Genomic DNA, 21,981 nt, shown 5'->3' with positions numbered 1-21,981 from the left:
TGAGTTCAAATCTGGCCTCAGACACTTGACACTTACTAGCTGTGTGACCCTGGGCAAGTCACTTAACCCCATCACCTAGCCAAAAAAGAAAAAGAAATGACAACTGGGTGGAAGACAGGATGGCGGTTCAGGGAACAAGCAGGCATCCACAGAAAGTTAAGAAGCCATTTCAGAACTCAGCCCTGGCTGGAGCAGGAAGGATCACTCAAGCTGTCCCTTACATCGAAAGATAGTCTGTGTGACTCAAAGAGCTGAGTCCAGATCGTTGAGGCACAAAATTAAATAATAAATAATTAAATAATGAATGAATAAATAGATAATTTAATAATAAATTCCATTCAGCAAATAGGAGAGTCTTAATGACCCAATGACAATGCCTAAAAATTTAAGACAAAAAGCTATTTAACATTAAGTGGAAAGATGTGGAGAGGTTTAAACCATGGCCCAATAGTTCAATCTTAAACCCAAGTGCCGCTGAAGTAGATCATGATTTGAGTGACTACAACCAAGAAAAAGTATCTCCCCAGACCAAGCTTTAGAAAGATTTCAAAGATAACCATCACAGAGGAAAGACACTAAGCTTACAGAAGGAGAGGGGAGGCTGTAGGAAGTGATACAGACTCAAATAGGAAGGAGAACGAGTTGCTGAATGTTGCCTACACGTCATCACACACGTGAATTCGCAATGCAAAGGGGAGTTACTTTTTCACAACCCTGAATTTCAATTAGTAGACTCAATATGACATTATGACATAATTTTTTTTTCCTTTCTTTTATTTTTATTTTTATTTTTTTGAGACTGGGTCTCCTAAGTCAGGCATGCTGGAAGTGCTCCAGCCCCCCCCCCCCATTCTCGATCTCACTGCTGATGGGCATGGAAGCTTTGACTTGCTCTGTTTCCCACCTGACCTGGTTTGTCTTTCCTTAGGAAGCCTTGTTGCTCCCAGCTCCTGGAGACCCACCATATTGGTATTGGACTGACTTAGTGCGGACACCCCAATGGCTTTAGCCCTACTGTAGCTCAGAAATCCAAATCAAGTGATCCAACAGCCTAGGCCTATCCAGGAGCTGGTATTACAGGTGTGTACCACCATGCTTTGCTTGCAATGATTCTTTTTTTTTTTTTGGTGAGGCAATTGGGATTAAGTGACTTGCCCAGAGTCACACAGCTAGTGAGTGTTCTATGTGTGAGGCCGGATTTGAATTCAGGTCCTCCTGACTCCAAGGCTGGTACTATATCTACTGTGCCACCTAGCTATCCCTGCAATAATGATATTTCAAGTATTTTGTGTTTGTCATTTGTTTTTCTCCAATTTGTATTAATAAATTATATAAAAATACATTTTATATGTTTTGCTAAATATCTATATATAATATATAATTTTATATACAAAAGTATAAATAACATAATAAATATAAAATAAATATATACAGTATAATAAAATGATAAAAATATTAAATTAAATTAAAAATAAAATAAAATAAATACATTCCCCGATCTAGATTCTCTAGTAATTACATAGAATGAACATTTGATTAGATTGTAAGCTCCTGGAAGGCAGGGATTGTCTTTTGCCTCTTTTTGTATCCCACCACTTAGCACAGTTCCTGGCACATAGTAGGTGCTTAATAAATGTTTATTGACTGACTGATCTGAGATTTAATTGGTAACGCTCATGCAAACTTCTTTAGTTATTATGAACCCTGAGTTTTTCAATTATAAATGTTCACCTTAACTCAAGTTATTATTTCTTTTGAGTTCTGCTAACAAAGCCAAAATATTCACTTGTTTATGTATGGGGGGAAAAGGTTATAAGCTGAATATCTAAAAAGCTCCACCCCCATTATATAATACTTCAATATTTTAAGGCTCTGTGATTTCATCAGTATTCGCATTCCCCCACCTAACACATATCTAATACATATCACCTAATATAAACCCCTTTAGAGTTTTTACTAAGAAGTAGCGATGCTGTGATTAAAAAAAAAAACTCAGTCATGTGGTGGCTAACACTCTGGTGTGGAGTCTCTCTGGGTTTAGCTAAGAGGGTTCTCAGATCATAGAACTTGGCCCTGCCAAAGCCTCCAGAACAGAAGTTTTCTAAGTAGGTCTGCAGCCCTCAGGGATTTATGATGATTCAGTGGCCCCAATTTTTATTTGAGTTTGACCCCCCTGCTCTAGAGAACCAAGGGACACCTTCAAAGCCAAAATGAACCATCAAACTAGGGCTTTGGTGAAGGTCTTTGATGGATCTACTGAGGAGGAGGCAGTGTGGGGCAATGGCTTGAGTGTTAGGTTTGGAACTTAGGAAAACCTGAGTTCAAATTCTATCTTAGATACTATCGTGTGTGACCTTGGGGAGGTCACTTTATCTCCTTTTAGCCTCAGTTTCATCTTCTGTAAAATGGAGATAATAAGAGTACGTACCTCATTGGGTTGTATGAAATAAGATGTATGTATGTATGTATGTATGTATATATGTATGTATGAATGAATGTATGAAAAATGATTTGCAAAGCTTTAAGCATTATGAAAAATCTGTGTGTGTGTGTGTGTGTGTGTGTGTGTATTTGTCAGGTAAAATAACTACATGTGTTTTCCTGATTTTTTTTAAGCTATATTTGAATGATATAAAATGGATATAAAATGACAAATCCTTTCTGAAAAATAAATTGAAAAGACAACTGGATCCACCTATTTGGTACAGGGGAAAAACCACAGGTTCTATAGTTAGGCCATCTAGTAGGTATTCAAAATTATGAATGAAGTCATTTGGGATGAGACTCTGACCTTCCTGAGATAATATTCCTAAGTGCTTAGCACTGTGCCTGGCACATGGTAGGTGTTTAATACAGGTTTCTTTCTTTCCCCAATGGCTGTCAGGCCAGGCCTCACTTCTACCAGATTATACAACACATGATAATTCTTTAAAAACAAAGGAAAACAAGGCACTGTTATGATCAGGCTGATTGATGCAGGCACTTAACAATAGAAATAATTTTTTTTAATATAGAAGCAATTGTTTAAAATAAGAGGGTTTCCAAATTAGCTTTAAAACAATCGGAAACTTTATTCAGTGAACCTGGCTCTTCTGAGTCGAAGTTATTAAGGGGCCAGAAAGAAGCCCTCTATTTATTTATATAGAATTAAGAGAGCCTGTAGCCTTCCATGACCAAAATGGTCAAAGGAAATTTCAACAGCGGAGCCCCAAGGGGATATTCACGCTGATCATACTGTATTTGCAAACAGATACTAACTGCTTGACTTCTTTTAAAAAAATCTCTTAATCATATTTTTATTCATACCTTTTGTTCTTAATAATTAATTAATTCATGTTAATACCTTTGCTAATGCGTATATAGACCTCCCTATTTGCCTCCTCGGAGAGCCACCCCGGGTAATGAAGTTTAAAAAAGGAAACAAAAATTAAAAGCTTGATTTCTAAAGAACATGATTACCTCAAATCTCACAAACAAGAGATAATGCATTGATAGAGTTTTACCTGATCTTTGAGACACAGCATGCTGGGGTTTTGCCTTGGGGTGTCTTTGAATGAGTAAGAAGCCATCTGCTTACTGATTAGGTCAATGAAGTTAGGAGGCACGTACTCGGGTATATCGGGCAGTGTTGTATCCCTCCTCGATTCCACAAAAGAGACTTTGGTTCTACCTTCATTTTTAAAATTGTATGTACTGTTCACTGGGTTTAAACGGGATTCTTCCAGAAAGTCTCGCACTGTGTAGGTACCTGGTACTGGAGTTTCCTGTTGAAAAGCAACATTGATTCTGAGATCATCTGCATCTTTCTTCACTTCTAATGAGTGCTTTAATGAAACACTGTGATATAATCCAAACGCTCTTGCTACAACTAGACTTTGAGGGTGGCTAGACTCTGATTATTTTATTTCTGACATACTCGTTGCAAAAAAGCTTTAGCATTAGCATCGCTGGAATCCAATACTCCACCAAACCGTACTGTGACCATCAGGTAGGAGGAGAGACTGGCCATCTGCCCTGGCACTCCTTCCCCTCCACCCCTGCCACCAGTCCAGGGCTAACGACCCCCCTGAGCTCCCTCCCCAACAATGGGGGAATTCATCTACTTAACATGGGAGTGGGTCTTGGGGCAGAGCTGACTGTGGCTGGTGAGCAAATAAAAATGCTCCACCCCTCTAAAATCATCGAGGGCTACCTCCCTGGCTTCCTTCAGGACTGGTTCCAAAGCCACCTTCTGTAGGGGGTCCTACCTGGCTCCCCTAGCCCCAAATGCTTTCCCTCTCAGATTGCCTTCCATAAACTTTTTTTACACATCTTGTATGGGCCTCATTATTTGCATTTTGTTTCCCCCTCCTTGAAATGTGTTTTTGCCTTTATTTGTATTCTAGGCACTTTGTACAGCCCCTGGCATATATCAAACACTAAATAAGTGCTTATTGACTAATTCTGCTTATCCCATCTTGACCATAAGACAAGCCCAGCAGATTCTCCCTCTGCCCTGAACTAAGGCTTGTATGTACCTTATTCATACCTTCCTCCCCCTTTCCACCTTTTGTTCAGAGCTTATTAAAGTCAACATTATTATTGCTACTACGAAGAACATGACAATCTATTTTCCTGTTGCTTCACTAAGCATCCCTTGGATTCTGATTGGTAGGTTGCCTAAGCCCAAAGATTTCTTTCCTTGACCACTGTTCAAACCTACTATAGCTCTCTCATACCGATCCATATCAGTTCCATCTTTCCCACGTCCCTTGTTTTTGTTTGGCCCCTCAGTCCTGTTCGACTCTTTGTAACCCCACAGACAAATCCATGGGGGTTTCTTGCCATTTCCTTCTACAGTATGTCCCCATTTTACAGATGAAGAACTGAGGCAAATAGAGGTTAAGTAACTTGCTCAGGGTCACATAGTAGTGTCTGAGGCTGGAATGAATTCGTCTTCCTGACTCCAGACCCAGTTCTCTATCCACTGTGCCATCCATCTGCCCCCTCCCTATCCCACTCTATCCTGCCCTACACTGTGCCCTCTGATACCCCCACATTCTACGGCTGACAAACTATTCTCCACATTACACTTGTGCCCTCTCCAGGGGAATGAGCAGAGGAGACCTGTAAGTGTCAACCATTTCTAGTTATGTATTTGTCTTCACATGAACAGTAGATGATGGAAAGGTATGGCAACTCTACCTCCATGTTTGTAGGTCCAGCATAAGAAACCTTTGTCCCAGCGGACCCTTTTTCTCCAAAGTCAGGTAGGTGAAGTGAAGGAGAGGTGGGGATTGTTTCTGCAATCCAGGGCTCTTGGCTCTCTAGAGGGAACTCCTATGTTTACCCAAACTGACCCTTAAGGACACTATCTAGTAGGAGAAGATGGGGACTGGTTTTGGAGTAGGGGAGACCTGCATTCAAACCTCACCTCTAACCCTTATTAGCTGTGATCATGGGCAAGGCACTTAAATTCACTAAGCCCCGGGTGGTAACCTTTAGCCAACAAAATGACACGTCCTTGGTGTACTGGGAACAGACTGTTAACAATGTCTAAAATAATCTGAAAAAATTGTAAAGACCATACAACAAGATATGAACAAAACCAAAGGCAAAATACTCTAAACCCTACTTCCATCTTTTTTTGGTTATATTATGATCTGGAAGCATTGTCATTTTAATATGTTGTAAAGCCAGTCTTCACAAATATTTTGTATCTAGAAGCCAGTCCTAAAATTAAGGAATCAAAATTCTCTTTCATGCAGTAAAAAAATTCATTAGCAGCCAATTCCTTATACTTTCTTTAGAGATGATCCCTCTAATAATCCAGCTGTTGTTGAAAGCTTCTCTCTCCCTCTTTTTTTTTTTTTTTTTGGGTGAAGCAATTGGGGTTAAGTGACTTGCCCAAGGTCACATAGCTAGTAAGTATTAAGCATCTGAGGCTGGATTTGAACTCTGGACCTCCTGACTCCAAGGTCGGAGCTCTATCCACTGCACCACCTAGCTGCTGCAAAAGCTTTTCTTTAAAAACATATATATATATATATTATTAGTACAAATTAATGCCACAATACATAATACCGATCTCCCCACTTTCTTCAGGCTTTGACTCGTAAAGTTCTGTTGCCATCTCCCAAGGTCTTTCCCCATTTTTCTCCCTTCTTAACCCCTATCTCGTATTTAAATCTGGCTGCCTCACTGCATTGCATCCTGTCAGCTAGGTCCCCACCAAACCAGTCTGCTTTTAAATACCATTTCCTAGGGGACACTACCACCAAGCTTAAAAACTTTCAGGGCCTCCTTTGAATTCTAGGGAAGGAGACTAAATGGTGTCATTGAGGGATTTGTAGAGAGGAAATAACATTGAAGCCAGTGTGGAGGGGAGGCCAGGTGTTCTGAGAGAGTGAAATGAGTTGGCTTTTCTACTACTATTTCTGGGATCCCTGAAACCTCTCCCTTTCTAGCCACCTGGTACCCCCAAATATCAAGCACCGGGATAACATTTTTGGAGGTCATGGTGATTTCTCTAATCCTGATTTGTTTTACTTTTCAGGGTTTTATATGAAAAATTTAAATTATATTTCTAATTCCTACGGTTTTACTGAAATGATGAGTTTATAATATGACTGATAGGTGTGAAGTTCCTCCTTTCATGCAGTTTCTATACAAAAAGAAAAAATAAGGAAAAATTGAAATACACATACTTTTAATGTTGTCCGCCACCACATTTCTCTTTGATCTGTTGGTTCTTTAATTCTTACTTTCTAATAATAAAAACAGATTAGTTATATACATATATATAAATGTAAAAATGTATTTGGGGAATTATTCTCTCAAGTTAGGTATAATTTACAAAATGTACTTATTTAAACAAATTAATATCTTCACCAAAACAATAATCTCCCCAAAGTTACTTTTAATCTTTATATCAAAATCAAGACTACATAAAAAATTTTTCCTTGAAAGAAATACTTGCTTACACTTTGCTTTTTATCTTAAATTTTTTTTTGTCTTAAAATTTACATTGGTCAAATTTAGATAATTTACCTTGCCACTGTTTCTATGGCAAGGGGATGCTGTGAGGACAGAAGGAAATCTTAACTATGAGAATGCTTTGGATTCTTAGGAAGAAAGCAGCTGTATAAACACAAGGTGGTATTACAATTATGTTCATAGCTGAGATGATTATGGTCTGAATAATCAACAACCATTTACAAAGCACCTACTATGTGCTGGGCACTGTTGGAGGGTAGAAAGACAGAAGGGAAACAGTCTCTACTCTCAAGGAGCTTACTACATAGCTCAGTTAGACACCCCCTACACACGTGGGCATAGGCAAAATAGATAGAAGGACATTTGGGGGAGATCAGAAAAGGTTTCATGTAGAAGGTGCCATTTGAGCTGAGCCTTGAAGGGAGCTAAGGTTTCTTGGAAATGGAAGTTAGGAAAAAGTGAATTTTAGGCACAGGGAAGAGAGCCTCAGAGAAGGGATGTGAAATGGCATGTGAAATGAATACTAAGAAAACCATTCTGGATTGATCCTAGTGTATATGAAATATATATTAATATATATATATATATATTACATTATATACTTATATATCATATATATAAAGGAGAGTAATGTGAAATAAAGCTGCAAAAGGTAGAGGCCAAACATTTGCATTTGGTCTTATATTTGATCTTATTTGGTCTTATATTCTGGTCTTATATTTGATCCTTGATGGAAGAGGAAGCCACTGAAGTTTATTGAGTACAGAATGACATGAACAGATCCGGACTTTAGGAAAATCTCTTTGGCAGCTTTGTAGAGGATGGATTAGTATGGGGACAGAGAGACTAATTAAGAGGTTACCGCAAAAGTCTGTCAAGAGGTAATACTGCCAGAACTCAAGGAGTAGCTGTGTTAGTGGAGGAGCCCTAAGTAAAGATATGGAGGCATAAGTGATGGGATCTCATGACTGATTAGATGTGAGGGTGAGTGAGAATGAGTAATCAAGAATCACTAAGTAATCAAGAATGACCCTTGACAGAAATAGAGAAGGTCGATAGGAGGATGGGGTTTTGGGGGAAAGATCATTAATTCTGTTTTGTGCATGCTGAGTCTGAGATGCCTATGGAACATGTGTGAAATGTCTGATCAGCATTTGGAGATATAGGACTGGAGCTCAGGAGATTAATTAGGGTTGGATATAAAGATCTAACAGTCATCAACACAGATTACCATTAAACCCACAGGACTTGATGAGTTCACTAGGAGCGGGCATAGAGAATAAAGAGAAGGGGTCCAGAATGAAGCCTTAAAATCAGAGGGTATGTTACGAATGATGAGCTAACAAAGGAGACTGAGAAGGAGTGATTAGATAGGCAGGAGAAGGGCCAAAAGACAGAAGTATCATGAACACCCAGAGAATGGAGAGGGTGATCAACAGTGTCAAATGATGCATAAAGGTCATGAAGAATTAGGATTGATTATCAGGGTTACAATTAAGTGATCATTGGTAGATACAGCCAAGATGATGGAGAAGCAGGAAGCAATATGGTAAGCTCCCCACCAGAACTCCTCCAAACTAGAAAACATGCTATACCAAGTCCTGTTGGAGAAATCTATTAAGTCCCTTTTCTAGCCCAGGTAATCACAAGGAGACAAAGAAGTCTGTGGATACTGGGGACATCTCTGGCCAAGTGCACTTGCACCCAGGGAAACGCTATGGCCCAGGATAAGAAGTGCTCCTACATAGACCTAGACCCATACAGAGAATGGGAATGGGTGCCAACTGGCAGCTTCATTGTTCGCTACCCAATTCTAGGTCACAGATCTAGGTGAAAGGGAACCTGCACCCAAGGGTGGCATTCTGGGTATAGGCTGCAGATCAAGAGAAGCAAATTCTTCTGAACTCGTGTGACGCCTACCCTAGGAGCAGAGCAGCGTCTCAGTTCCAACTCCTAGCTGAACCAAAAACCTGAAGAGGAATAACCAGGGCAGGAATCCCTGACAAAAAGGGAAGGGAAGTCACCTAGAACCAACAGGGCTTCCCAGCTAACTGATAGCAGATGAGTAAAGCAGCAGTCTTCTGTTGTTTCTTGTGGTCGGTTAGTCATGCCCGATTCTTCATGACCCCATTTGGGGTTTTCTTGGCAAAGATACTAGAGTGGTTTGCCATTTCCTTCTGCAGCTCCTTTTACAGATGAGGAAATGAGGCAAAGAGGACTAAATGACTTGCCTAGGGTCACACAGCTAGTAAGTGTCTGAGGCTGAATTTGAACTCAGGTCCTCCTGCCTCCAGGGCTAGCACTCTATCCACTGCACCACCTTGCTGCCCAGACCCAAATCCAGATCAGGGAATTGCAGAGGTCAGGCCAGGGGGGAGGTGATCACGATGCTGCCCTGGATCAGACCACGTTGGTAGCACTGTAAGCTTGCAGGTTTGAAGTCAGAAGGTAAGCGAGGAACCTTTGTGGTTAAACTTTTTGAAAAGGCCTAAAATACTTTTCTCTTTTCTCTCCTCTCACTCTCTTCTTAACCCCTTACAATCTGGCTTCCGACCTCATCGTTCCACTGAAACAGCTCTCCCCAAAGTTACCAATGATTGCTTAATTGCCAAACCCAGTGGCCTTTTTCAACCCTTATTTTCTTCTACCTCTCTGAAGCCTCTGACACTGTTGATCACCCCGCTGCCGCTCCTAATATTTTAGGTTTTTGGGACACTGCTCTTTCCTGGTTCTTCTCCTGCCTATGTGACCGCCCCTCAGTCTTCTTTGCTGGATCCTCTTCCAGATCTCATTTTCTAACCACAGGTGTCCCACAGGGTTTTGTCCTGGGCCGCCTTCTCTTCATTCCTCTATATCACTTCACTTGGGGATCTCATCAGCTCCCATGCATTTAATTAGTTACCCTCTCTATGCTGATGATTCTCAAATCTACCCATTCTGTCCCAACCTGTATTCTGACCTCCAATCTCACATCTTCAAATACTTTCAGACATCGCATACTGGATGTCCAGTAGATATCTTAAACTGAATAAACACAAAACAAAACTCATTATCTTTCCCTCTATACTCCCAGCACCACCTTCCCTATTACTGAAGATGGTAATACCATCCTTCCAGTCCCTCAGGCTCACAACCCAGGCATCAACCTCAGTTCTTACTGTCTCTCTCACCACCCCCCTTCCATAGTCAATCTGTTGCCAAGGCCTCCCAATTTCACCCTTGCCACATCTCTCAGATATACCTCCTTCTCTTCTCTGACACTGCCACCACCCTGGTGCAGGCCTTTATCACCTCATACCTGAATTATTGTAATAGCCAGCTGCTATTGCAAGACCACTTGCCTCAGGTCTGTTTCCACTCATTTAGCTTCTTTTCCTAAAATGCAGGTCTGACCATGACACCCTTCTATTCAATGAAGTCCATTGGCTCTCCATCAATTGCACAATCAAATATAAAATCCTGTTTGGCATTCAAAGTCTTTCACAATCAAGCTCCTTACTTCCTTTCCAATCTTTACACCTTGCCCCCCAATACATGCCCTTCAATCCAGTGATGCTGGCTCTTTGGCTGTTGCACAAACAAGATGCTTCATCTCTTGGTTCTGGGCATTTTCTCTGGCTGCTCCTCCATGAATGAAATGTTCTTCCCTCCTCATCTCTGCCTGCTGGCTTACCTGACTTCCTTCAAGTCTTAACTAAAGGAAGCCATTCCCAACCTCTGCTATTCTAGTGTCTTCCCTTTCTTAATTATTTACTATTTATCCAGTATATAGCTTATTTGTACATAATTGTTCGCTTGTAGTCTACTCCATTAGATTGTGAGCTCCTTGTGGAGAGAGAGACTATCTTTTGTCTCTTTTTGTATCCAGTACTTAGCATAGTGCCTGACACATAGTAGGGCAAGGGCTTAATATTTATTAAGTGACAATGAAAAAATAAAAAAATTGAATCTCGTTGTAAAAAACTTTTATGGTGACAAGGATGTTGAAAATACAAACACAGAAAACCAAAACATCTAAAAGCAAAACCAAACATGAAACTACAACTTAGACAAAAACTTAACTAGAATTCCAAGAAGGGATGAAATGAGTTTGCTTAAAAAAAAAAGTTTAAAAAATTTTTTTAAATAAAAATAAATTAATAAATGAATGCTAAAGGGAAAAAAAACAGAAAAGAAATGAGATCTATGGAAGAAAAAATTGGAAAGAGAATTAATAGCATGCACAAGAGGTACAAAACATTGCCAGAGCAACAAACTTCCTGAAAATTAGGATGGACGAAATAAAAGCTAATTAATCCATGAGATAAAAATCCATGAGATAAGAAATATTAAAACAAAGTCAAAAGGCTAAAAAAATAAGAAGAAAATGTAAGGTGTTTCTTATTAACAGATTTAAGAAGAAAAAAATTCAGAATCATTGGACTACCTGAAAATCACAACCAAAACAAAAAGTGCTAAAACATCAAATTTGAATAAATCTTAAAAGAGAACTGCCCAGATCTCTTAGAAACAGAAAATGAAGTGGAAATATAAAGAATCCACTGGTTACCTCCTGAAAGAAACCCCAAAATGAAAACTTCCAAGAACAGTGTGCTCCAAATCCAAAGCTTCCAGGTCAAAGAAAAAAATGCTGCAAGCAGCTAGAAAGACAGAATTTAAGTACCAAGGTGCCACAGTCAAGTCACACATGATTTAGTAACCACCACTATAAAGGAGCAGAGAGCTTGGAATACAATATACCAGGAGGCAAAAGATATGGGCTTACATCCAAGAAAAACTTACCCAGCAAAATGGAATATAATACTACATGGAGAAGGACAGATCTTTAATGAAATAAAGAACTTCTAAGCATTTCTGTTAAAAAAAAAAAGTCAGAGCTATATAGAAATTTTGAAGTTTCACATAGGAGTTAAGAGAAACAAAAAGTAAACATGAATGATAAAGGATTAAACAAAAGTATAAATGGTTTGAATTCTAATGTGGGGAAATGATGCATGTGACCCTCTGAACTCCATCATTATCAGAGAACACAGAAGGAGACTAATTAGACAAGGCCTAAGAATGATTTTGTTATATCTTGATGATCTTAAGAGAATAAAAAGAGAGGGGAAGAGGAATACTAGGGGAGAAGGGAAAGGAAGGTTAGGGAAAATTATCTGACATAATCAGGGTGCACAAGTAGACATCTATACCAACAGGGAGGAGGGCCTTGGAGGGAGCAGCTAACATTTGAACTTCACTCTCATCTGAACTGGTCAAAGGAGAGAAGAATATACACACAATTAGGTACAGAAATACATTTCACTTAACAGAGAAATAGAAAGGAGAGGGAAGAAGAAAGTATTAGAGAAGAGAGTAGATTGAGAGGGGTTAGCCCTGAGCATAACAAATTCTAACTAAGTATATACAAAACATATTTATAGCTCATTCTGAGGTGGCAAAGGATGGAAATCTGAGAGAGTGCCCATCAGTTGATGAATGGTTGAACAGGGTATGGTATATAAATGTGATGGAATATTATTGCTCTGTAAGAAATGATGAAGGGGGCAATTTCAGAGAGACTTTGGAAAAAGTGGAGGCATAGATAGCTATATAATTTGTTGGTCTTTGGGGAAAAAAAAGGAAAAATTTTTCCTCATAAAAGGAAAAATTTGTTGGATTAGGAAACTCATGACACCCAGAGTCTAGTGCTTCTGTCAATAACAAAATATATAATAAGTCATACATTCTCTGAGTTTAAGTTTCCTTTTCTGTAAAATGGGAATATTACCTATCCTGAAGGTTCAGCATGAAGATTATATAAGAAAATGTGCCAGAAAATGTCTTGCAAACTATAAAGACCCATACACATGAAAGGCATCATCATTATTATTTTTCCTAATTTTATTAAACAGAAACTTAATAGTTTCATTTAGGAATTAGATACAAGATCCCTTAATTCTTTAGTATCCAACATTTCGCTTACTCATCCTTTCATTATGACTTTTCTTTCTCCATTTTTAAGCTTATTTTTTTTTTCTTCCATCAAAATGATAAGCAAGAAACATTTCTTCCTCGCTTCCAGACTGTGGGGATTCAGTTATGGGGGTTGGGCAGAGAGAGGCAGAAGATCCCTGATAATGGATAGAAAAGAGAAGAAAGAATTCAGTTTGGCCCTTTGACCCTCAGTTTCTCATCTGGAAAATAAAGGAATTGATTAGGTGGCCTCTTAGGTCCCTTCCAGCTCTGTGATTGTATCACTACAGTCTCCTGAGAATAGGAAAGATGGAATGAAAACTAATCACCTACATGATTACCTACCCTCTCTTCCCTGATGTTCCCCATCCCCACTCCATTTTTCTGTAAATACTAAGAAGCAGCATGATAATAGCAGATAGTGTTAAATACAAGTTCAAATGTTGACTTGAACACACACAGTAGCTACGTGATATTGGGTAAATCACTTAATCTCTCTGACACTTGGCTTCCTAATACCACCCATGAATCTTAGATTTTATGTATATGTATTATATAATGTGTGTGTGTGTATGTATGTATATGTATGTATGTATATATTATATATGTACAAGTTATATATATGTATATACACACACATACAGACATATATATATATATGATGGGAATGGGATCTGAATCCCTAAAAGGAAAAGACCATGTCTTTGGGATCTGGACCCCAAAAAAGAAATCCCTGGACTTTTCCCAAATCTCTGGCATTTACCTGAGGCTGTCATCCATTCAACTGGCCTTTTATTGTGGCTTTGCCCAATCTCTCAATTCTATTCTGTTACCTCCTGATTGCCCCTGGCCACTTCTCACCCTTAATCCTATCTAGACTCTATTCTGTGATCCTGGTCACTCCAGTTTACTGGCCACTCCCATCCGGATCCTCCTTAGACCCCTTCTCCAGTCATCCCCAGACTACTTGGACACTCCTAGATTCCTCCCACAGTCTTTCTATATATAAGATTCATCTTGTCTCCATTAAGTTTCTGAGATTGTTAAAATCTAGCCAAATACTCAGATTCCTTAAGAACCTAGCCAAGGGCTCAGATTCTTATAATCTCGCCAATAGCTCACAAATGCTCAGATTCCTTAAGAGTCTGGCCAATATGGCAGATCTTTAATAAACCTTGTCTTCGGTTGAATGAATGTTTTGGGAGGTCAGTCGAATTCATTCAGGCAGGAACCATGTGTTGTGATTTTTGAGTCCCTGCATACCTAAACCCCAACATTATGTATATATATATATATATATACACACACACACAAAAATACATATATATGTATATAGTGAGGCTCAGATGAGATAAACTAAAATTAAATGTTTGGTAATTCACGTTTTTATCATTCTTGTAATTATTCTAGGAATGCTAGTTGCCATTATTTTTAGATATGTGGCCAAAGACAGAATAAGGAATTACAAAGGGAAGTAAAGGTAGGGGGTTAAAGTTGGAGAAAAAGTAAATATTTTTAAATTGCAAGGATCCACCAAGGATTAACTTTTTTAAATTGTGGACTTATTTCCCTGGCAAACCTAAACCGTCCAATTTCTAAATTAAGAAGCTAGGATTACAACTGAGATCTAAAGTATAGCTCACTGTACTTAGGTATTTTTTTTTACCTTTTTATGAATTATATCAACAGTGGTATATCATAACTATCTGAATTGCCTTACAGTTTGAAATATTAATAAGTTGTAATGCTATGCTAATCAATTCATACATAGAAAAATAAACAAATGTACGTATGAACTAAATTTTGGGTTGCAAGTTGGGGTGGGGAAAGGAAGATATCAGATCACAGAATATCAAAATAGCTATCATCATGATGAGCTGACCAGTAGATTTATATACCCTTGGAGGGTAGTTTTAACGTGCTGGGATTCTATCATATTTTGGTGCTAGTTTAGAATATGATATTTTTCATCATTTGCCTTATTACTACTGGTTTTTATTCCAGCAACAAATTACTATGATGTACAACATGCCCTGTTACAATGAGTTCACATTGTAAATGTTCTGGGAAACAAAGAATAGTTCACATTTTAATAGTGCGTTTAGGACTTAAAAAGTGTTTTCTTCAGGATTACACTAAGAAGTAGTTAGTGCATATATTATTCTCTCCACTGCATGGATGAGGAAGTTGAGCCTCAGAAAGGTTAAATGATTTGCCCAATAAGGATCAGAGTCAGTACTCAGATATGAGTCCTCTGACTCTAAGTCAAAGGTTCTTTTCACTATAGCACAACACTATGAAACAATATCACTTTGGATCTATAAAGTTCTTCTGCCTATAGAACCTCAAAGTGCTGTCACATAAAATATCTCTTTCTATCCTATACCTAAGTAAAGGAAGTAAAATCAAGATCTATTTATCTCAGTACTCCATGTTTGATTATTGAATTTCTATGACTATTAGAAAAATACATAAAAAATAACCAAGTGGTCATTATGCTACAACATGATTTACCTTTTAGGAGATAATTTCTTTTTATGACTGTATACACAATAATAAACTAGGAAGAGCACTGTAATTAAAATGGACAATAATTCCAACTTAGTACAGGTGACTCCTACTGAGTAAAATGTTTTGAAATAATTTACTTTCTGGTAAGACCCTGAAAATTTGAAGTCCAAAATTGGTGGTTTATTCAAGTCAATGACTAAAGTAAAAATTCCTTCAACAGTATCTTCACTTTCTGGCCCACCAATTCTTATATGTAATAGGACTTTTATGGTACCTTCATATTTATTATTATTATTTATATGTTTATTATTATTAAATAATTTAACAAATTAATATCTATTATAATTTTTAATAACACCTCATTTTACCATCAGGCTGGTTCTTTTTTAATCAACGCTTTTTTAAAAAAACTAATCTAAAATATTATAGTTAAAATGCTTCTTCCAAAAAATACTAGATTTCAAAAAGTGATCAGGACGTCTGTGAACTTGGGATGGGGAGAAACCTCTAACAGAAATTTAGCATTTCCTTCAATTATGAATGCAGGCAGTAAACCACTATCCTGAGAAAGAGTTCATAGGTTTCACTAAATTACTGATGGGGTCCATGATAAACAAAAAGCTAAGTCCATGACATTTGAGCTTTAAGGTATAGTCACATAACCATTTAAAAAAAAACTTTTATAGGTCACAATAAATTTTATCTCTCAATTATCTTCTTTGCTTCTTTCTTTTTTAGTTTCATGATGTTCAGGGTCAATTTGTAACTATAGAAGAACAAGTTGACTATGACAGAGACATCTAGCCATCTTCTCTCCATGATAACCAATATAATACATTTCAGTGCTAAGGATAAAAGAACCACTCAAGAAATACATATTTGTTGATGAGGTTTTAAAGAAAGAAATACCCTTGCAGAAGGCATTTTAGCACTTGAGATTCCAATGCAACAGCAGCAGCTTCTTTTGAAGTTGGTGACAGTCTTTTCTTCTTTTAGACTAATTTACTTCAAACTGAATCTCATTTGGAAATTGGAGAGGGAAAACCAGGAAAGCTCATCTTTCTTTTCCAATCTATGAATAAACAAGAAGATGGTCAAGGCATATTAGCAGCATAGCAAGATGTCAAATTTCTCTTGCTATACTGGCTGTAAAATATTTTTATGTTTAAAAAAGATTAAAAATGTTTACATAAATATCTTAAACTATTAACATTTTAAAATTATAGGCTTTTTTTCCTATATAATTCTTTTTGCTCTTAAAAAACCCAACCAATTGCTTTAAAACAAGTCAAATATTTTTGCAATATTTGGTTATAGTTCTCTTTGTATATTGTAATGTTATACATACATCCTGGCAAAAATATCTCAGACAGTTACAAGGTTAAACTGTTGAAATGGAGATAATTCTACCTCTCAATCAGTTCTCAATAACTGTTTGAATTAGCTTCAGCAAGTAATAGAGCTAAATCATCATTTGATTTTCTTATAGTAGCAGAAGTATGAAAAAATGCAAAATAAATGGCATTTTTAAGACGCAGAATGTGCACTGGCTGCAAAGGAAACCTTCATTTATCTCGAGTTGTACTGAGGTTCCATCAAAAAAAGCACAAGCACTCCTTTTAGTTGTGTCTTCCAGGCTCTTACTACCAAGTCCCTTCTCCCATCACTTTGGAATAATGGCATTTTCCTGAACATCTACTGATACAAAATTGTTCCTCCCTCCCTGACCTCCTCCCAAAACCATCAAAGTGTTGCACATATATACCCACAAAAATAAGCATTTTTACACCTGGTCCCCACCCTTGGGATTCCTCCCAATACTCAAAACCAAATTTCCCCAACAAAGGAAAAACAATGATAGGAGACTCTATGGCATACTGTTTGCTTGGCAAACAGGACTTGACTTTTCAAGATTTTGCATTTATTGGTCCATTTACATTCATTTAGGGGAAAAATTTTTTTCCTTAAAATCTGCTTAAACTTCTGTCCCCCATGCCTGGAATGCACTCCTTCACTTCTGCCCCCCAGCATCATCCTTAACTTCCTTCAACTTTCTCTTCATGTGTCATCTCTTACAAGAGAGGAGAGCCTCTGAAAGCTCCTTTTCCAGTCCCTAGTTATTACAGCTCTCCCCTCAAATTATTACATGGTTACTTATCTCTTTACAGTTGGAAAAGTAAAACGGAAACTCCCTGAGGGCTTGTGCAGTTTTTTCATCTTCCTTGTATCCCCAGTACCTGGCATATAGTATGTGCTTAAAAATATTTTTTTGGATTGCACTATATGTGAGATTTACAAAAGAAAGAAAAAAACCCATCTTCACATGGGAGCTTTAGGGAATTTAAGAGGGCAGTGTGCAATATCGGAAATAGGTCCTGGGTCAGAATCCTGCCCCTTCCATTAATTAGCTGTGTGACCTTAAGGGAATCACTTAGTGACCCTGGGCTTCACTTTCCTCGTTAGAATGGAGTAGGGTGAGGGAGTATTGTTATAAATAATCTCTAAGGTCTTTTCTGGCTCCACATCCATGCTCCTATGACCCATTCTAATGGAACGAGAGGAAGGAAAAAACTAATCACTTTTCGAAAATAGCTACGCAAGTGAGTATGAAGAGGGAGGGAAGGACGTGGCAAAGGAGGGAGAAGGAACTGCGGGAATCGGGCGCCCTAGGGGAGGAGAGAGCGTGGATGCCCCCCGAGCTGAGGGCAGGGGCGGTCAAAAGGACCCTGGTCCAGGCTAAGCTGTCTGTTTCCCGCAATACCTAGTTGCTGGTGGATATCCTGGAGAACAGCTACGCACAGACCTTCCTTCATTACATAGTCTCGACCTCTGCTTATGGCATTCCGTTGCTAGGAAACAGATGTCCGCCCCCGCTCTCCAGCTAGTGTGGTCCACCCCCAAGGGCTACGTCTGGGGTCCACGGGGGCGCGGGTGGGGAGGAGACGAAGGAAGAAGTTTTCTCTGTGCCCAGAGTCCTTATAAACACCCAACAACACGGGCAAATCGACTACAAGGGGGAAACAAGACATAAGGACTAGGGGGGCGCAGAACTATAAAATGTAGTCAGATTCACAAAAGGGAGAGGAAGTCACAGAGGATGCACCCAAGGTGTCACGAAAACATAAGACGAAAAGAAAAATAAAACCCAAACTAGGTTTTCTGCTAAGAAATCCCTGAGAAGGGAAGAACATCTAGGTACGAAGCATAACCTCCTCAAACTGAAAATAGACCACTGAAACCTTTTAAAGTGATAGTCCCACGAGAGCGAGTGAAGCCAAAGGGCTGGACTTAGTGAAGACCTGAGTTCCAGTCCCAGCAGGTGGTCAGCAGCTACTGGAACAGCATGAAGTCGCACACTTCGGGCTCGTTCTGTTAGTGATTTACTTGTCCGAAATCAGTAAAACACCCCCTTTTGGAATGATGAAGGAAAGCCATTCACTTCATGTTGCTCCTTTTCTTTCTATTCAAATTCTTTCACTTTTGATTCTAGGAAACTGACTGACAGGACAAGGTCACACGCACACGCAGAGGTTCAGACCAGGGACTAGGTCTTGAGATACAGAATGCCGGTGATGCCAAGCAGTCTGTCTACGGATGCTTCCTAATTAATCTGTACGAAAGGGGATGGGACTTCACTGGACAATATGGTAAGGTTCTCTGCAGCAGTTTCTCTGCTAGCCAAGAAAATCCCAGAGAAATCTCATTTACATAGGGCTTTAAAGTATCTCAGGCAGTTTTCTCATAACAAATCTATGAAGTGGATAATAACTTCAAGTATTAGAGACAACAGTCCCTATTTTACAGAAGAGAAGCAAGGATTAGATCCTGGAGGCAAACTCCTGGGCTAGTGCTAACAGACCTTTAAATAGTTTTTTTTTTCTTTAAATGGGCACAAAAGTTTCAGTGAAATAAAATAGGTTGGATAGAGGAAGCAGGGTTTAAAGCTGGGCCTAACACACATTTATGTGAATGTAGGCAGAAAACACATTATGTTTCTCCTACAGGAGGGAGTAACATATACCTATATGAGACATTTTAGATACTTATAATCACATCAAAGACATTAATGTATTGACCTATGCTTTCAGGGTGCTTCAATTGCAGCAAAGGGATGAAAAAAAGTCCTTTAATTAAAAAATCCTAATGAAATGTTTTCTGCATGTAAGGGCACTAATGAAGGAAAAGGCAAGGCTGGAGAAGGCAAACTTCCTTGAAAAGTTCTAACTCGGGCTGTGTGACCTTGGACAAGTTACCTCACTGGAATAAAGAGGGGCAAGTAACAATATACTACCAGTTTCTTTAATTTGTACAAAACTACATTTTTCAACAAAAACGTTATCAGGTCTTTTATTAAAATGCATCCTTTCTGGTTTCTTGATTGCAATACCTTTGCATTCACTTTAATGGATTCCAACACCTGAGGCAACTGTTGGTATTTTTTTTCCATCTCCTTTTTCCCTTTTCTTTCCCTCCCCTCTTCCCACACCTTTGAAGTTATCTGATAGCACTGCTTAATTCTTAGTTAACACTTGCAGCTAGAGAAATCGTTTCTTATGCAAATACAATTTGTTTTCTCTTCAAAAACATGTGTTGACCCTATGACATGGGGTTTTTCCAAACTCTGCTGTGGGTCTAATCACTCTAATTCCATTCCATTGCAGTTACAACTTCTAGGGAACTTACGGGGCCCCATAAAACTGCACCTGAAACATTGAAGAGATGTTGCCTCTCATCTCCTGTGTTAATTTTAAGTCATTTCTTCTACTTGTGTTCACAGAAATAAGTCTCAGGTAGTGCTCTGAATCCTACCATCAATCTCCAACAAAATCCTTTTGTGCAGACTTCTGGCAGCCAGCGATTTCAGATCGTAGAACAGGGACTGTCTTCTGCTTCTTCCTACCTCTTGCATTTAAGTCAAAGATCTTTGATTTTGTTGGTGCCTCAACCAGCAAACCCAAACCCCATTATGACAATGTTTTTTTGACAATTATGAAAGAAAAATCCCATTGCTATGAGGCCAGGCCCCATGTTTAAGCCTTTACCAAGCAGCCTTCAAGCTTGGTAAGACCTATGAAAGCTTGTTTTGTTGGCATAACCTTCAAGAATCCAGTCACCACACCATGAGGTACCAGAGGACTTTAATGGAGGCATTACCCATACCAGGTACTTATTTTTGTTTTTTTAACATAGGTATAGGGATTGGACCTATAATTTCATGCTTCCTTTTCGCTGGAACAAGTTACACAGTTGTAATCGGCACATACCAAAGTTAATAGTAAAAAGATTGACTTGGGAGAAGGGCTATTCCAAAATTTAAATGAATATTTGTTGGATACAAACACAAGGAATAAATGGCACACAAAACAGTGGGGGTTGTTCAATAGTAACAGTATAGAATGTTCCAAATTACTAATAAGCAGAAATTGGGCCTAAGTACATTGTCATGAACAATCAATTATACACTTTAAATCTTCTGGAAGATCAGGGAAAGCAAGAGAAGACAGAGGTTGTTGGACAGTCTAGGTAAAACTAAAAAATCTGAACCCTCATTTTATCCAATGAGTTCTTCTATCACAGACAAGGACAGCTTCAAAAAATTAACACATTTTATAGACTTAAAAAAGCTTAACATATTTCAGTTTCCTTTCCTGTTCTAGCTTTGTACGTGGAAATTTGATTTTCATTATATGCAGTATAAAAAAAAAATCAGATATAGTTAACAAATAGCTGGCTTCCCCTTTTTTTTCCTCTCCCATCATCTACATTTTATTACACTCCTGTCTAAAACCCCAACTAGTTTAGAAATATAGCCAAAGTATAATTAGTTTCATAAAATAAAAGATACTAAGCCCATACAGTAATTTCCCACAACTTGATAATTCTGATTCTAAACTAATACTATGCTAATAACAGAATTAAAGTGCTTTTGTATTAACACTGTATTTTGACGTTTTAGAATCTTTTCATGTTATTTAACTATTTCCTTTTAGAAACAATTCTTTATTCAAGATTTTATTCCATTTTACTTTAGTACTGCAAAATGGGGGGGAGGGGACACAAGTGGTACAAATGCCTCATCTAGGAAGTTTCTATTTAAAAATTCTTTAACGAATATGAACCAATGATCCTTTGGCACAAAAATGGAGCCATTATTAGATTGTGAGCTCCATGAGGGCAGGGACTGTATCTTCTGTCCTCCCTCCCCTCCCAGCTTTTATTAGCATAGTGCCCGACACAGAGTAGGCACTTAATAAATGCTTATTGAACTGATTGAATTTCAAACCTACAATCAACTTCCATCACATACCTTTATAAAATACTGTTTGTATTCATCCACTAATCTAAGACAAGTGCTTTGATGGTTAAGACAATATAATTTTCCTTGCTTTTGCCCAGGATAAGCACTTAATACCGTGCAAAACTAGAAAGCAATAAAGCATCAATTCTGGGGCCAGAAGATGCCATTAACAATTGAAGTCTCTTCATCTCCTGAAATCACAGAGGATAGAGACATATTTTTATTTCTATTCTTTTCTATAC

The 21,981-nt window shown here is 38.3% G+C and overlaps 1 protein-coding gene across 2 annotated transcripts in view; it reads right to left on the bottom strand.

The window, feature by feature from the left end:
* The window catches only part of STPG4 (sperm-tail PG-rich repeat containing 4), a 42,092-nt gene extending 25,592 nt beyond the window's left edge, over positions 1-16,500 (bottom strand). For both annotated transcript variants that reach the window (XM_027865385.1, XM_027865386.1), the window contains exons 1-3: positions 16,351-16,500; positions 6,687-6,746; positions 3,504-3,764 (exon numbers count right to left, since the gene is read on the bottom strand). In XM_027865385.1, coding sequence (XP_027721186.1) covers positions 3,504-3,764; positions 6,687-6,746; positions 16,351-16,365 — 336 coding nt within the window. In that variant the 5' untranslated portion in view covers positions 16,366-16,500. The remainder of the gene's footprint in view (positions 1-3,503; positions 3,765-6,686; positions 6,747-16,350) is intronic.
* Positions 16,501-21,981: the final 5,481 nt, after the last annotated feature.

Source organism: Vombatus ursinus, unplaced genomic scaffold, assembly GCF_900497805.2.
Source record: "Vombatus ursinus unplaced genomic scaffold, bare-nosed wombat genome assembly UNPS02014778.1, whole genome shotgun sequence".
NCBI classification, from domain to species: domain Eukaryota; kingdom Metazoa; phylum Chordata; class Mammalia; order Diprotodontia; family Vombatidae; genus Vombatus; species Vombatus ursinus.
Note: the sequence above shows the minus strand (reverse complement) of the source record. Positions and strands in the feature narration are given on the sequence as shown.